Source organism: Drosophila miranda (assembly GCF_003369915.1).
Source record: "Drosophila miranda strain MSH22 chromosome Y unlocalized genomic scaffold, D.miranda_PacBio2.1 Contig_Y5_pilon, whole genome shotgun sequence".
Taxonomy (NCBI): domain Eukaryota; kingdom Metazoa; phylum Arthropoda; class Insecta; order Diptera; family Drosophilidae; genus Drosophila; species Drosophila miranda.
This window is the reverse complement of record NW_022881647.1, coordinates 540,505-558,210: the sequence shown is the minus strand read 5'-3', so window position 1 is coordinate 558,210 and position 17,706 is coordinate 540,505. Positions and strand designations below refer to the sequence as shown.

General features: G+C 48.3%; 1 protein-coding gene across 1 annotated transcript; it reads left to right on the top strand.

Annotated features, from left to right (window-relative positions):
* Window positions 1–8,197: 8,197 nt before the first annotated feature.
* On the top strand, window positions 8,198–10,251 carry LOC117195109 (glucose 1,6-bisphosphate synthase-like). The gene is made up of 2 exons (XM_033399763.1): window positions 8,198–9,214; window positions 9,284–10,251. Exons 1-2 carry the CDS (start codon window positions 8,296–8,298, stop codon window positions 10,216–10,218), a joined length of 1,854 nt encoding a protein of 617 aa, XP_033255654.1. The 5' UTR covers window positions 8,198–8,295; the 3' UTR covers window positions 10,219–10,251.
* The last annotated feature ends 7,455 nt before the right edge of the window (window positions 10,252–17,706 follow it).

Here is a 17,706-nt window from a genome sequence, read left to right as displayed (position 1 = left end):
GGTATCCACACTCCTGTGATATCGGACCTTGACCGTTTCGTGTCCAAATTTCGCCACACCCCCTTTCGCCCCCGCAAAGGACGAAAATCTGGGGCATCCACAAATCTCAGCGACTATTAAGGCTAGAGTAACCAAATTTGGTATCCGCAGTTCTGTTAGATCTCACTATAAAACGTTTATCTCAGAATTTCGCCCCACCCCCTTCCGCCCCCACAAAGGACGAAAATCTGTTGCATCCACAATATTGCACATTTGAGAAAACTAAAAACGCAGAATCATAGATAATGATCATATCTATCAGATTGCTGGATCTGGACCAGATCAGATAATTTTTATAGCCAAAAGGAACAAATCAATTTGCACTGGCTACGCAGCGCCCGACGTCACGCTCAGACTGATTTTCTGTCTCTCTCGCACGCACTCTTTGTCGTGTCGTTTAATATTAGCAGCGTCTGCCGGAGGAGAGCCATACTGACTTAGTATCGGGTATAACTGTAGAGTTGCGGTGTCCGCAGCAACTCACAACGTTCCCCCTCGTTTATGAACTATAATTGTTGGCTTTTATAGTAGGTCGGTCTCTCCTATAAGCCATAAACCATAAACCATTAACAGTTAGAGCCACAGACAGTGGCCCGAGTAGACTCGGGCGACACTTTTAATTGATTTTCTACCCTTTTGATTTAATTTATGAACTGCCTGCCATATTCGGGCGGTTAAACATTTAATCAATGTTCGAGTATCTTAAATCTGCCCTTGCCGGTGCCCCATGCTGCCAGTGCCCAGTGGCAGTCGTTTATAAATATTTATGAGCCTCTGCCCAGCATAAGCAAAAGCCAAAGCTAATGACAAAGTGACAAGGACAATTAAGGAGAAAGCAGCTGCTGCCGTTGGCTGCCAATGGGGGGACAGCACATGAAATGCGTCAAAGAGATGGCAGCCGGGGATGGGGATGGGGATCGTAGCCTCCATTCTGACGTAACACGATTAAAAACATATACAAGATATTATAGTACTATTCCTTACTCAAAAACCAATGTCTTGTCTTTCCATAGTCTACTTACCGCTCAAAAATGATTCCCCCTAGACCTACCTGCATATTTCTAGCCAAAACATGATCCTTTAAGAGTCCAATATGTTAAAGATACCAATCCTTAAAAAACTCTTTCTTTTTTTATTAATATCTAATAATTGCTTGTTAAATATTTCTCGTGTCACACTGCCATCTCCTTGAGAGGGCCGCCTCTGTTCATCAGCGATCAACTTGTAAACACGGCCAACAAACTGCTGGCCTGGCTGTAAAATATTGCTGCATTTTTGATCACTTGTCATCCCTGCATGATGGACGATCGCATCACATCACAACAGAACAGAACACATCACTGAGACTCTTGTCTCACAGTCTGACTGAGTCTCTCTCTCTCCGAACTCCCTCAGAGAACCTCCTGAGTACTTGCCACAGTCTGTGGCAGGAATTCCGCAGAACCTGATGACAACACTTGGGCGACAAGCGAAACGATCTCACTTTTTGCTGCTCTGCTCTGCTCTGATGCTATTTATTGCGTTTGCTTGCCACTGCCACTGGCGAACACTGCCAGACCACTGTTGGAAAAAAGTGCTGGCCAAGGTGTCGATATCGCACAATGATTTTAATGATGGGATCGATCCCCTTTCCCATCCCCATCCCCATCCCGTGGCCGAACCAAAACCGAATCGAGCAAAAACACTGAGATGCCAATGCTGATAATCAATAATTTTTATGTTTTTGCCACATCGCCGGTCGTCGTCGTCGTCGGCTTTGCGGGCCGGCGACTCAAAGGAGGACACACTGTCACAGAGGCAGTGCCTGGTGGTGGCAGGAGGCACACCAGACGGCACCCCTGGCCGGCCAGGACATGACAATAATCCTTAATTCGCAATTCACAATTGTGTCTGCGTCGCGGCCCTCGGAATGGATCGTTTGGAGGGGTGTCCTGGCCCTTAAAGTGCTTACCTTTCAGAGGCTGTGTTTCTGTTTCTATCAATCTATCAGTCCTCAGATGTCTTGGAGTCCTCGTATTCCGCATGCAAAACAAATTGACAGCCAAAGAGTTGTCCTTTGACAGGAAGCCATTTACTCCGACTTTGGTGCAAAACACTCGACGTTTGATGGTGTCAGGCCTGTGGACTGTGGGTCTCCTGTGACTACTGGGGAAACCGACTGGAGTTGTCTTAACCTAACCCCTGCAGCACTAGTCCTTCCTATCCGTGCCATTATCCGCAAACACACACACATTCGGCAATCCCTTTCTGATTTACTTCTTTTATTAATGCGGCAAAAAGAGCACACAATTTTGGTGATATTTTCGCGTGGAAAAGTGCCAACAATTCCATCAAAGTTTCAACCCTTTGAAGCCACAGCGCTGACAGTCGTGTCACGCGTCAGGCTCCCTATCCACCTCCACATTCGACTGATGATTAGGCAACAAGGTACGAGTATCCCCCACACCCTTCGTGTGGCACAACCGTCGGGCCAGAGGATACAGGAGGATGATTCTAATGGTGATTGCCAAACCGCTTACGACCTGCCAGATGAACATGGAATCAATGCTGGCAATTAAGGCCTTGAAGGGAGACTCGGGAGAGCAGAAGAAGCAAGAGACAGATCATGAGCTCCATCTCCAGTTTCCAGTTTTTGGGCTCCAGGGGAAGACAATTTGATGTTCAATAAAAATGCTTGTCCTCTGTTTACCCCCAAGCCATTTTCATGCGATTCTTGAAGGGAGTCTCAAAATTGGATTTCTGACCCTTTGGCCAGCCATGTGTGAAGATCCTTTCTATTTGCATCTAATACATAAACATAGTGCGTTAATCTCAAAGGAACTTTTCCAAGCACCCACCAAAATATTATGCAAACAAACAACAACCAAATATATTTCCCTTTTTATACCCGATACTCAAAATGAGTATTGGGGTATATTAGATTTGTGGTAAAAGTGGATGTGTGTAACGTCCAGAAGGAATCGTTTCCGACCCCATAAAGTATATATATTCTTGATCAGCATCAATAGCCGAGTCGATTGAGCCATGTCTGTCTGTCCGTCTGTCCGTCCGTCCGTCCGTCCGTCTGGCCGTCTGTCCGTCCCTATTAGCGCCTAGTGCTCAAAGACTATAAGAGCTAGTGCAACGATGTTTTGGATCCAGACTTCTGTGATATGTCACTGCTACAAAAATATTTCAAAACTTCGCCCCGCCCACTTCCGCCCCCACAAAGGACGAAAATCTGTGGCATCCACAATTTTAAAGCTACGAGAAAACCAAAAGCGCAGAATCGTAGAGAATGATTATTTCTTTTAGACTGCAGAATCTGAATTGTATTATTGTTATAGCCAGCATCAAGAAAACAATTTCATTTTTTCTCGCCCTGTCTCTCTCTAACACACACGTAGTATAGCCGGCTTTGCTTAGAGTAAAACATTAGCGCCTAGATCTCAGAGACTATTAAAGCTAGAGCAACAAAATTTGGTATCCATACTCCTAAGATATCGAACCGAGACGAGTTTGTTTCAAAATTTCGCCACACCTCCTTCCACCCCCGCAAAGGACGAAAATCTGGGGATATTCACAAATCTCAGAGACTATTAACGCTAGAGTAACCGAATTTGGTATCCGCACTTCTGTTAGATCTGACTATAAAACGTATATCTCAGAATTTCGCCCCACCCCCTTCCGCCCCCACAAAGGACGAAAATCTGTTGCATCCACAATATTGCAGATTCGAGAAAACTAAAAACGCAGAATCATAATGACCATATCTATTAGATTGCTGAATCTGGATCAGATGGGATCATTTCTGTAGCCAAAAGCGAGAAATCAATTTGCAGTGGCTACGCAGCGCCCGACGTCACGCTCAGACTGATTTTCTGTCTCTCTCGCACGCACTCTTTGTCGTGTCGTTTAATATTAGCGGCGTCTGCCGGAGGAGAGCCATTCTAAGTATCGGGTATAAATGTAGAGTTGCGGTGTCCGCAGCAACTCACAACGTTCCCCCTCGTTTTCTGTGGTTTTTCGGGAGGTAATCAAATTTACGAGGTTTTTTTCATATTTTTTGCACATCTTCGACTGGAGTATTCCCCCTGGAGCTGGAAGACCGCAGGCGGAAGGACAGGACATGAGCGGTACAAATAAACAAATGATGTAAATTTCATTTTCCGGCAAATATGAAAATGTGAAAAGCGTCGGAAATAAATTGCAGGAAATTTATATTTGCAGTCGCAGGCGATTCAAACTATTCACAAAGAAGGGGGTGGGCGGGGCGGCATTAAAGAAAAGGGCACACACAGATGAGGTCCTGTGTCCACTGTGTCCCCCTGCAGCCCCTGGATTGACGCTTCAAATTAGATTCATCAAAGTTCAGCAGAGATTTGCATTTATTTCACATTTGTCATGGCACCAGATGCTGCTCCTTTCGAAACGGGTCTTAAATGTCAGGTCTAGACATTAAAAACCACTTTTCGAATGGCAAAGGAAAATGTTTTGGAAAGGCCTGATTCTGATTGGCATTAGGCAAACGAATACGAATGAAATGTGTCAGATAGTATTTACAGAATTCACGCACAAAAATGTCAATTTTAATTTGAGTGCGAATGAAATGAATGATTCGGTTTTAATTCTGATGGAACTCAAAAGAGGGAAGGATGGTTAAACATAGGATAAAAACGAGGGGGAACGTTGTGAGTTGCTGCGGACACCGCAACTCTACAGTTATACCCGATACTAAGTCAGTATGGCTCTCCTCCGGCAGACGCTGCTAATATTAAACGACACGACAAAGAGTGCGTGCGAGAGAGATAGAAAATCAGTCTGAGCGTGACGTCGGGCGCTGCGTAGCCACTGCAAATTGATTTCTTGCTTTTGGCTACAAAAATGATCCGATCTGATCCAGATTCAGCAATCTGATAGATATGGTCATTATCTATGATTCTGCGTTTTCAGTTTTCTCGAATCTGCAATATTGTGGATGCAACAGATTTTCGTTCTTTGTGGGGGCGGAAGAGGGTGGGGCGCAATTCTGAGATATACGTTTTATAGTGACATCTTAAAGGAGTGTGTGTACCAAATTTTGTTACTCTAGCCTTAATAGTCGCTGAGATTTGTGGATGCCCCAGATTTTCGTCCTTTGCGGGGGCGGAAGGGGGTGTGGCGAAATTTGGACACGAAACGGTCAAGGTCCGATATCACAGGAGTGTGGATACCAAATTTGGTTGCTCTGGGTCTTATAGGTTCTGAGACCCTTGAACTCATATTTTGCAATTGGCAAAACCGACCATGAAACCTGTGTGTTAGAGAGAGACAGAGCGAGAAAGAATGAAATTATTTTCTTGATTCTGGCTATAATAATTATACGATCTGATGGAGATTTTACACTCTAGAACATATAGTCATCCTCTACGATTCTGCGTTTTTGGTTTTATCGTATCTTTAAAAATGTGGATTCCACAGATTTTTGTCCTTTGTGGGGCGGAAGTGGGCGGGGCGAAGTTTTGAAATATTTTTGTAGCAGTGACATATCACAGAAGTCTGGATCCAAAACATCGTTGCTCTAGCTCTTATAGTCTTTGAGCACTAGGCGCTGAAGGGGACGGACAGACGGACGGACAGACAGGGCTCAATCGACTCGGCTATTGATGCTGATCAAGAATATATATACTTTATGGGGTCGGAAACGATTCCTTCTGGACGTTACACACATCCACTTTTACCACAAATCTAATATACCCCAATACTCATTTTGAGTTTTGGGTATAATGAGGATAGCTTCGCCTTGAAGCCGAACCTTCGGGTCCTTCTCTTGGGGCCTGCGAAGGATTGGATGAAAATTAGCATTTTAATAGCTTCGATAGGCGTTAGTTATACAACTTGAAAATCAGAAGATACACACATCCTTTGCCTCTGCGTCTGCCTCTGCCGCAGAGGACACTCGCGGGTGCCATAAAAAATTCACACAACAGCAATCCTGCAGTTTCCATGGATTAAAATTATTCAAACGCATTATATGGCTGGCTGGCTGCACTCCACTCCAGAAGGCCAGGGGGAGGATTACCTAAGGGAGCCGTACTCGTAGGCCGTAAACACTCAATATTTGTGCCCGCAAGAAAAGAGAGAGAGACATTTTCGTTCTCGGAAACTGCCTAGGCATTCTCTATGCAAATGTGGATACGTTACACAAAGCACTTAAAACAAATCCAATAGATAAAGCCATTAGAAGAGTGGCCCGGGAATGGGTATCGTATCAGAAGTGGAGCCCTTACTTGCGTCTTACAAAAACCAGAGCTAATAAATCAAGCTGAAGATTGGTCTGTTCGATACTCGTAAGTATTCCAAGTGAGTTCACATTAATTTCACATAGATTACGGGTATATTGATCGTTTGTGGAGTTTGAAATTGCTTTATGACACTTGAGGTTTGATTGGGCGTGAAATATGTGACTTTTCTATGGCGTGGGAAAGTGTTAAGTAAAGGAACAACACTACTTATTTAAGGGAATACCCGTACGAGTGCAAGTCTTAGAATTCAATGGATTTGATCCCTGTATTTTGTATACATTAATGTACAAATACTCGATATTCTTTGAAGCCTTTTCAATGGTTCTATTGGTGCCTCAATTAGAGGTTCTTGCTCTTTTCCCGATGAGCAACACAAGCCATTTGAATCAGGTCAGCACTTTCGGGTAAGCGGAATATTGAATATTGGTCTCCATATTTGCTTCCAGATGAAAGCAAACTTGATTATGCCTAGATTTTATATGGGGTGTTAGTGGTTGGAAGGTGAAGAATACTTCATAGCCTATTCGCATACGTACTAAATATATACCATCCATTTCCGCACCATTTGGGAGGAATAGAAGCACAAACACACGAAATTTTCGCGTATTAGATTAAATAAAATATATTTCATATTTCAATTAAATATTTGTATTTTTAGATTTAGCATGTTTTGTAAAAATTTAATATATTAAAGCTTTTTTAAAATTAAATTAAATATGGGTCGGTCGATTTCTATTTAATTTCACTATTTTAAAGCCGAATGTTTCATGCCAATGCATGCCATACAATGCCAATTTTCTCTGAGTGTATCGTACTTTTTCTGAAGGGAGTTTGAACCAAAAAAGTGTTCACGAAGGAGCTTCTACATTTTGACATTGAACCTTGAAAGGCTCTTTCCTTATGCCGACGTCCACTGTTGAACAATGATTTCTGCCTCTATAGGACTATCGTGCGGCTTGCAAAAACAGCTTCTTTCATCTCCATTGCCACAGGAGGATTATGGACGAGGCATGAGAGGGGGGGGGGGGGGGGGGGTATGGGGGCCAGGTTGTGCAGGACAATTACCACAACCGCCGAGTAGGCAACGGCAACTGCAGCTCGATGTGTGCATGTGAGTGGCCGCCTCCTGCTCCTGCCTATTCAAGTGTCCATTTTTAATTAACACTCTGACAATTTGACGCGAAATGCATTTCCAATGTGTGTGTGAGGTCCTAACTAATGCTGCCACTACGGATTCCAAATGCGAATGCATGCCGATGAGGAGCTGTGGAGCTGAAAGCACTGCCGTTGAATGTTTAGAATGCAATTGACATGAGGCACAGCCCAGCATGAGGCAACCCCCCACCCCACCCGACCCCCCCCCCCCCCCCCGCTGATGAATGTTGCATGTTGCATGGGTAACCCAATTACTGCTCTGCAAATTACCCACACCAATGGACGCCAAAAGCACATAGAAGGAGAGAAGATGTTGGGCTCCTAGACTCGCTTTGCATAATTGATGTCAAATTGAAATCATGTTAATGCTGCTATAAAGAAAGGACAAAGACCGGTAGAGTGAGCGAAACAGTTCATAAAATAATCTATACATACACATATATATACATATATATATCAATTCTGATGTGGACAGTCTTTGCCTCTCGTCTTCAACTTTCGTTTTTTTTCCGGCATTCTGGCATCCGCAAGAGGCTATAAATCCAATGGCCAGGCCAAATCAAATTGCCAATGGTTCAATTTGCGGTTGATGTGGAGCTTAGCCATGGTCTCTGGTCTCTGGTCTCTGGTCTCCGGTCTCTGGCCCCCCTCTGGGGGCTCGTAAATCGCAATGAGTTTGGGCATAAATTTTCAATCGTTCGAAGGGAGCAACAGCATGCAAATCCTAGGGAGGGTAGGTCAGGGGTTACCAGTCACACACATCCGACAAAAAACACACAGACAACAAAATTGTTCATAGTAAACAGTGATCATTGTATCATCGATTTGGCCCTAGAAGATGTCCACCAAGAAGACCCCAAAGACGCCCGCCGAGGTGCTCAATTCGCTGCAGCTGTCCGGCCAGGAGGATCTCGACAAGCAGATCAAGAACTGGGTGTTGTGGGATCGCAACGAGGCCACTCTGGACCAGGTGATCGAGGCGGTGCACGACCAGGACTGGCATGCTCTGCGCGTTCGCCTCTGCAATCGCATACCCTTCGGCACGGCGGGAATGAGGGGCGGGATGCGAGCCGGATTCGATTCCATCAACGATCTGGTGATTATCCAGACCGCCCAGGGGCTGGCCGCATACCTCACCGACTGCTATCCGAGCATCCAGAAGCGGGAGACGCAGGGCGTGGTCATCGGCTACGATGGGCGTTACAACAGCAAGCGTTTCGCCCAGCTGACGTCGGCGGTGTTCCTCAACAGCGGCTACAAGGTGTATCTGTTCAATCGCATGACACCGACCCCCTTCATACCCTTCACCGTTTCGGCGCTCAAGTGCCTGGCGGGCGTTGTGGTGACGGCTTCGCACAACCCCAAGGAGGACAATGGATTCAAGGTGTACGCCGCCAATGGGGCCCAGATACTGCCGCCCCACGACAAGAAGATCTACGATGACATTATGGCCAACCTGGAGCCGACGCCCTCCTCGTGGGATCTCTGCATTCTGACGGCGAGCCCGCTGGTCGAGGACCCCTACCGCCAGATCTATCCGATGTACTATGAGATGCTGAAGAAGCTCCTGCCGCCCGTCCACCTGGAGACGAACGAGTGCAGCCAACTGCGGTTCATCTACACGCCGATGCACGGCGTGGGCTACTCCTTCATGCGGGAGGCCTTCTACCAGGCGCGTCTCAAGCCGCTCATCCCCGTGCCGGAGCAAAAGGATCCGGATCCGGAGTTCCACACCCTCGTCTATCCCAATCCGGAAGGTGAGTCACAGACACTCCATTGCATATATGTATGTATATCTAATCACTGATCTCTCTGATCCCTGGCAGAGGGAAGGGAGGCCCTGCTGATGGCTATCAAGAACGATCCGGATGCTGATCGCCTGGCCGCTGCCGAACTGGATCCCAAGGGTCGCTGGAAGATTTTCACGGGCAACGAGCTGGGAGCCCTGCTCGCTTGGTGGGCGCTGGAGAGCTATCGGGCGCGCACGTCCAAGCCGGACGTGAGCAACTGCATCATGCTCTCGAGCATGGTCAGCTCCAGGATTGCGGGGGCCATTGCCCGAGCGGAAGGATTCACGCACGTGGAGACGCTGACGGGCCTCAAGTGGATGGGGAACAAGGCGCTGGAGCTGCAGGCCGCTGGCCGGACGGTTCTCTTCGCCTTCGAGGAGCCTCTGGGCTTCATGTTTGGCATGAATGTGGCGGACAAGGATGGAATCACGGCGGCCACGCATCTCGCCACGATGGCCTGCCACCTGCGGACCAGCCGCAGCCTGACGCTCATCGAGAAGCTGCGCGAGATCTACGACATGTACGGCTACCATGCGACGCTCTCCTCGTACTACACCTGCGAGGATCCGGAGCTGATTGAGCAGATCTTCGAGCGGCTGCGCAACTTTGAGGAGGACCTGCCGGGCACCTATCCCAAGTGCATCTTCGATGGCGCCTTCGAGGTGGTGCACGTCCGGGATCTGACTAAGGGCCTGGACACCGCCTATGCGGATCGCAAGGCGCGACTGCCGATGGTTCCCAGCGAGCAGATGATCAGGTTCACCTTCACAAACGGCTTCGTGGTCAGTCTGCGCAGCACCAGTCGCGACCACAAGCTGCGCTACTACACCGAGATCTGTGCCCTGCCCGAGGAGAAGGAGTGGCTGGAGCTGGACGACCGGCTGCATCAGATGACCGATGCTGTCGTCGAGGAGTTCTCTCAGCCGTATGTTCATGGCCTGATTCGTGCCTCCCAGTTCGATATGCAGTGAAGACTAGACTAGAAAATATAACGATTGCTCGGGACACCACCTTTTACTACCACGTGTCCTTCCCCCGCTGCCAGGCCAAATATCGTGCTCCAGCACGATATTGCACTCTGGGGGTAGGACCTCCCCTCCACCCATTCGACGGCGTGATAACCGCTGCCGATTGTGCGAATCAGCAAAAGTCGGGCAGAAATAATGAAAACAGTGATTAACAGAGAGACGACCAGGAGTCAGAGTCATAGGCATCTTCTTCTTTGAGCAAATGCTGTAAACAGCCGGAAATTTATAGACAGGTCAGGGGCAGGAGCAGTGGCAGGAGCAAACAAGCTTCGACTTGAAATTTCTTTTCGGGACTTGCCCCCATCCCACACACGACAGTATGTGTTTGTTTTCGGGTCAAACGGAATATTTCAATAGCCTCAAAAACGCGAGTGAGTGCTCCAGGTAAACATCGCGATGATCCCAAAGCTCTCCCCCCAGCACCCTGCGTTTCAAATTTCGCTGAAGACAAAAGGAGAAGGAAGACATACCCAATTATCCCCCCATCCCATCCCAACCCATGCATCCACCATATATGAAGACTGATGATAACCAGAGGACGAAGGAGAGCGTGCTGTTTGCCCAAGCCTTTTGCCAGAGCCCAAATACACAATACACATAATACAACCTGGGAAACGCACACGAATTAAATATTAATTTGACTCGATGCGACCCAAAGTCGCTGTAAATAAGACACGGGCACACGAGAGCACGGGGTAAATCAACAAAATAAAACGAGTGTCCCACATGTGGGTGGGATGTGGCATCCCTCCACACACAGGTCTGCTCTGAGGGGAATTTAAGAATTTTGATACAACCATTAACTTAACCAAGAGGTTTTTTGGGGGCTTAAGTTGCACATATTAGGTAAAAAATTGGAAATCTACAAATGGAGGATCCCAATACTTAAAATGGAACCATCTTCGCTGGTTAAAAGCACTATCCACACCCAGAAAAAGAAAACATTTAAGCCAAATTTATTTTTCATTACAAAAAAATACATATACCTCCCAAAAATATAATATTTTGTATTTATTTTAAAGTGTTTCTTCGCGACATAAAAATGTCGATTGGTCGCAACAAGTCATTGAACAAAACGGAACATATTTTAAATAAATCGGAGAACCCAAGTCGTTAAAAATTAGCTTTAAAAGTAGGCTACCAAGAATTCGGGAAGAATAAATATGGGAAGTATTAAAAACACTTTAAACACACTTTTAATAAACGTGAAATCTTGTTCAATTCATGGGTGTGCTGTGTTTCTGTGTGCTCTGTTCTTTTTCAATCTCTTCAAGGAGCATTTACATATTCAAAAGGCTCTCAAATCCATTCGCTTTAAGCGGGTAATAATGTATCTTTTCGATTCACACACTAATTTTTTTTTTTTTTTCTTACTTTGGACGTTGACATGCAATGACTGCATCTTTCAAGAGGCGATGCAGTTACTGCACCGTCAAGTGCCCCGTGTGACACCAGCAGAAGGCTGTTACGCGCGGATCGCAGGCAAAACACAGCCCTCCTCCCGCCCAACCGACCGAGGGGCGCTGCCGCATGACGCGCGGTGCGTAGCCGAACCAAACGCGAACATGCAAGAAAGATAGCTATTAGACTAACATTCGAGGAAAATTAGTACTAAACTTACTAAGAAACTAAGCATGCAATCAAAATACAAATACCACTACAGTTACTAATTGATAGAAAGGTGTGTAAGGATTAATAATTTAATAAGAGGAAGAGAATTAGTGGTGGATATAATATGGTAGAGGGAATTATAATCCGAGCATAAGACCCTAAACGGTTCATGCAAGGAATATATCGATGTACAAAGTGGAAGGAACAACGGTATAAAATTTCTAGTCAGTCTAATAGGAATCGTGAAGTTTATGCGGCTCAACAGATCAGGGCTGTCTATGTCACCCCTGATCAAGTTGTGCATAAATATCACACCAAGCATTTTTTTTTTTTATACGGTTAACTAAGGATGGGAAGTTTACTAATAGTAGTCTACTAGAGTAAGATGGGAGTCTTACACCCGCATCGGCTGGCAAAAACCCTCTAGCTGAACCCTCCACGAGGGTGCCGGCTGGGCAATGGACACTGCATTATCCCGGGCGAGGATAATGCACTGTCGCTTGCCTTGACCGGGGTAATGCAGTGTCTAGCTAAGGCTATGGTCCATCGTCTTCCCGATCTAAAGTCGGGGGAACTGAACCAAGGCCATGGCTAGAGGTGCCTGGCGGCCAGGCATAAAACGCTAGGGGGTGGTCCCCCCGAAAAACATTAGCCGGCATGGACCTTCGGGCCAAATATGGAGGTAGATAAGGAGCAAACACGGGTTGGGATGTCAACCCAAACGTCGGTGGAAAGCGTGACTGCTACCACCGGCGGGCACGGGGAGGAGCAATCCTCTCTGCGTGTCGCCAGCGGTCACACCTCGGGCATGGCGGGAGCAGGTCATGTCAGTTGTAATACTACTGCCACAAAAACGACGCGTTGCAGGGTGAGCCGCGCGGGTGCCGTTGTCGATGCAGACTCGGACCTGGAGAGCGTGCTATCCCTTAGCAAGACCGAAGAGGAAAGCCTTCTCCGCTCGCCGGAACCAGGTACCAGCTCCCTGCGTAGGGAAGGGCCGAAGCGTTCCAGGGAGGGGATGAAGTCAAAAGCTCAGTATAAGGCGGCCCTCAAGGTACGGGTACAGGAGGGCCGCGAATACTACGCGCAGTTGCCGCAGATGAAGGCAACAAACGGTGGATTCGCCAACAAGTTGGAGGAGATGTTGGCCACCAAGAGGCAACGCTCGATCGAGAGTGCTGCCAAAGACACTCCGGCGAGCAAGCGGCAACGCGGGCCCAAGGTTGCCACCCCCCAGCCGAAGACGAGGAAGCCGAGGCAGAAGGCCATGAGCGAGGTGTCCAAGAGACATCTCATTGTGGCCTTGATCGATCGCAGCGATGAGAACGGGAAGATGACGGCGGCGCAGTGGAAGTTAGTCCACGCGCAGCTCGTCGAGGCACTGTTCTCGCGAATGGAGGAGGACCCTAGCGCTCCCATGCCCACGTTCGATGGAGCGGGATGGCTGAACGGGGTCAAAATCCTCAAGTGCAACGACGACCCAACGCGGCAGTGGCTGGTGCAGAAGGTGCCCCTACTGGAAGCTCTGTGGGAGGGGGCCAAGCTGGAGGTGGTAGACAGGGAGCTGATCCCGTCCATACCAAAGGCGAAGGTGCTCTTCCCCATTGCTGTCTAGGGGGAGCGAGCACTGAAGCTGCTGCAGAGGCAAAATCCGGACGTGCCAACGGCTGATTGGAAGGTTCAGCATTCCGGTAGCCCACTACCCAACGAGGGGGGCCAGATCGTGATCCTCCAGATCAGCAAGGTGGCGGAGGACATCCTGTATCCCAAGTTCGGGAAGATGGCGTGGGGCGTAGGTAGCGTATACCTACGGCTGAAAAAGCGCCACCCCGAGGATAAAGATGCGCACAGCCTCCAGGCAGGAGGTCGAGAAGGACCTAGGTCTGGAGACCATAGTGGAGGCCGCCCAGGGTCTTGCGCTGGACGACTCGGAGGAGGAGGAGGACGGTGACGGTGACCTGACAATCATAGTCAACCCGTCGTGCGAGGTTGAGTTAGCCACCCATGACACTAAGGGTGCTGCAACTCAATCTCCATAAAAGCAAGGTAGCGTCGGCGGAGCTCCTCATTGCCATGGAGCAAGGGCCCGCCGACATAGCTTTAGTCCAGGAGCCGTGGATTGCGTCAGGCAACTCTGTGGCCGGACTAAAGTCCTCAAATTACAGGTATTAGGAGCAGGAACAGAACCGCCGTACTCGTACGGAAGGGAATCCATGCTCATCTTATGTCTCATTACAGCACGGATGACCTGACGGTGGTGATGCTGGAGAGCGAGGAAAAGCGCCTAATGGCAGCTTCCTGCTACATGGCACACGACAGGCCCATACCGCCGGAAGAACTTAGGTGACAGAAGCCGGCTCCAAAAATCTCCAACTCCTCATCGGTGCAGACGCCAACGCCCATCACAATGTGTGGGGAAGCCCTGACACCAACGATAGAGGTGAGTCGCTCCTAGACTTTATCTTATCCACTAACTTAGATGTAGCAAACGTGGGGGAGGAACACACCTTCGTGGGTCCCACCTCGTCAAACGTGCTAGACCTAACTCTTGTCACGGGAAAGAGTACCTTGGTATCTGACTGGAGAGTCCTCGAAAGACCATCCTTCTCAGACCATAAGTACATTCAGTTTAAGTGCGAATTCAAACACTCTTCGAAGATAACAGTCTATAGAAACCCCCGAAACACAAACTGGGTAAAGTTTAAAAAGACTGTTACTTCGAAACTCGCGAATCCGGGCTCAGTGAAATCCGCGGAGGACATAGAGAAGTCCCTAAAGACCCTATCCAACGAGTTACTGAACGCCTACCATGCATCGTGCAAACCCTCGAGAACGAAGAGGAGGTCCAAGCCACTCTGGTGGAACCGAGATCTCTCTCTCCAAAGGAACAACCTCAAGGAATTCTTCAAGATCGCCAAACAAGCGAACGAAGAGATTGTCAATGAGGAATATAAAATCCTACTTAGGAGCTACAAGAAGGAAATACGTAAGGCACAAAGGAACTCGTGGAGAAACTTCTGCTCCAACATTGAGAAAGTGCCCGAAACCGCTAGGCTCCGGAAGCTGCTCTCAAAGCAGCCCACAGTACAGAGCTAACTAAAACTAGACAACGGACAGTGGACAGAGGGCAGTAAAGAAGCCCTAACAGCACTAAAGGAGGCGAACTTCCCTGGATGCACCGAGGTCACTGACGCCAAGGAGCATCAGGACCTAGCAACTGAGGAACAGCACCCCCAATAGGTCTGTTAACCACTAAGAGAATCCACTGAGCCATAGACTCCTTCGCGGCCATAAAAGCACCAGGACTGGACGGGATATTCCCAGCCATGATGCAGTTGACCAAAAAGGTTATTACCCCATGGCTCCTCGCAATATACTCAGCATGCCTAAATACGGGCTATATCCCCATCCAATGGAGAACCTCGAGGGTTGTCTTCCTCCCTAAGGCAGGAAAGTGCAGCCACGTGAGTCCCAAGGATTACAGACCGATAAGCCTTACCTCCTTTCTACTAAAAACACTAAAAAAGCTGTTGGATTTACACATCAGGAATGAGGTAGGGGGACTGATGTCAAAAAACCAACACGCCTACACCAAGGGGAAATCAGTGGAGACGGCACTACACTCGCTAGTAGCCACCATCGAGAGCGCCCTTCACAACAAAAAGTATGCTTTGGGAGCATTTGTGGACATCTCAGGAGCATTCAACAACGTGGCAACAACCGCAATAACAAGTCGCCTAGAAGCGAATAACATACACCCTGCAATCAACGTCTGGATCAAAAACCTCCTAAGTTGTAGACCGGTGCAATCGGAGTGGGGCACCGCTTCCATGGTAAAGGGGGCACACAGAGGCACACCTCAAGGTGGAGTCCTATCGCCACTACTGTGGAATTTGGTGGTCGACGACCTCGTTAAGAGATTTGAAAGGAAGGCCCCAAAAATAACAGCCTATGCAGATGACATAAGCATACTTCTTACGGGTGTATGTCCATCGACCCTCAGCTCCATAATGGAACGTACATTTAGGGAGATACGTGAGTGGGCGGAAGAGGTACGACTCAGTATCAACGCGGACAAGACGGACCTCATCCTCTTTACCAAGAGGTACAAGGTACCGATATGGACCCCCGAAAATTGACCAAACTAGGCTGACTCCAAAATCACAGGTGAAATACCTAGGCACAGTACTGGACAGCAAGCTGGCATGGAGGCCCAATGTAGTGGAAAGGGTAACGAAGGCTACCATCGCGCTTTATGCATCCAAGAAGATGCTCAGCAGCACATGTGGCTTTCACCTGCTCTAATGCACTGGATCTACATCTCGGTGGTGCGACCAAATCTGCTGTATGGAGCCTTAGTGTGGTGGCAGGCTATTGAAAAGAAGACATACCATAAGCTTATGGAAAAGACTCAGCGACAGGCTCTGCTCTGTATTACAGGGGCGCTGAGGTCAACCCCAACAAAAGCACTCGAAACTATACTCGGAATCGACCCCCTGGACATTCACGCTCGCCTGATTGCGGGAAAGGCAGCACAACGCCTTATAGCATCAGGAAACCTATCCATACAAGGATACGGGCACAGTTCAATTGGCAGGGACATGACCAGATCAACTGATTACATGACCCCCCAAACTTGCCTTGACGTCAAAACAACCACATCTTTGGGACCTGAAGACTGGAAAATTGGAAGGGACCAAACTGAGCACCTCAATATATACACAGACGGCTCCAAGATGGAAGGAGGAGTAGGAGCGGGCCTATACTGTACAGACCCTGAGATAAGGCTGTCGTATAAGCTACCGGACCAATGCAGCATATTCCAGGCAGAAGTTTTTGCCATCGGGAAGGCAGCGGAGGTCGCTCTCCTAACAGAACGAGCACACGATGCGGTCAACCTATTCGTCGACAGCCAAGCGGCGATAAGATCCATGCAGTCGCCCGCGGTCAGTTCCAGAAGTGTCTTGGCGAGCAGGGAGGCATTAGACATCCTAAGCACGACAAAGACAGTGCGGATCTATTGGGTTCCCAGCCACCAGGGCATCGAAGGAAACGAAGCGGCGGACGTACTAGCTAAGGAAGGCGTCGGGCTGGAGAATAGGAGAACCGAGAACGTGCCTGTCTCCCTCAGAACGCTGCAAGGCGATCTATAGAAGCAGGCTAGAGCACAGACTGATAGCAGGTGGAGGAGTACCACCACCTGCAGAACCTCGAAGATAATGTGCAAGGAGCGCAACGAGAAACTTAGCCACTACCTACTGCACCTACCACGAAAGGACTGTAGATTGCTAGTGGGAATACTTACAGGTCACTGTCTGGCTGCTGCACATGCAGCCAAGCTAGGCATCACCAACAGAGACAGTTGTAGGAAATGTGATGAACCTGGGGCTATTGAAACCCTGGAACATCTCATCTGCTACTGTCCGGCTCTCTCAAGGGCAAGGAGGAGATACCTGGGCGCCCCAGTGTTGGCATCACTGGAAGATGCCTCCAAAAGGACGCCACAGGAACTGCTGGCCTATGCTAAAAACACCTCGATTCTCGGAGACTTTAAAACCACCTAAACACTCCCGCGACGGTTCATACATAGGGGTCGTCAAATTCCTTTGACCACCTCTTTATAAACCCAAGCACGCCCATGGCCTTATTTACCATGGTAAAAATGTGTTCGGAAAACTTTAACTTGGGGTCTAACATAACACCCAGATCATCCACCAGGGTAATTCTCTCAAGAGAACCACCAAATAGGGTGTAGGGAGCCAACAAAGGGCTAGAACGATGAAATGTCATAACTTTGCATTTCGAGGCATTAAGGTGTAA

Excerpts from the sequence above, each read along its gene's own strand:
- LOC117195109 (XM_033399763.1), top strand. The coding sequence starts at position 8,296 with ATGTCCACCAAGAAGACCCCAAAGACGCCCGCCGAGGTGCTCAATTCG. Across the intron at positions 9,215-9,283 it reads CGTCTATCCCAATCCGGAAG|AGGGAAGGGAGGCCCTGCTG; the intron begins GTGAGTCACAGA and ends GATCCCTGGCAG.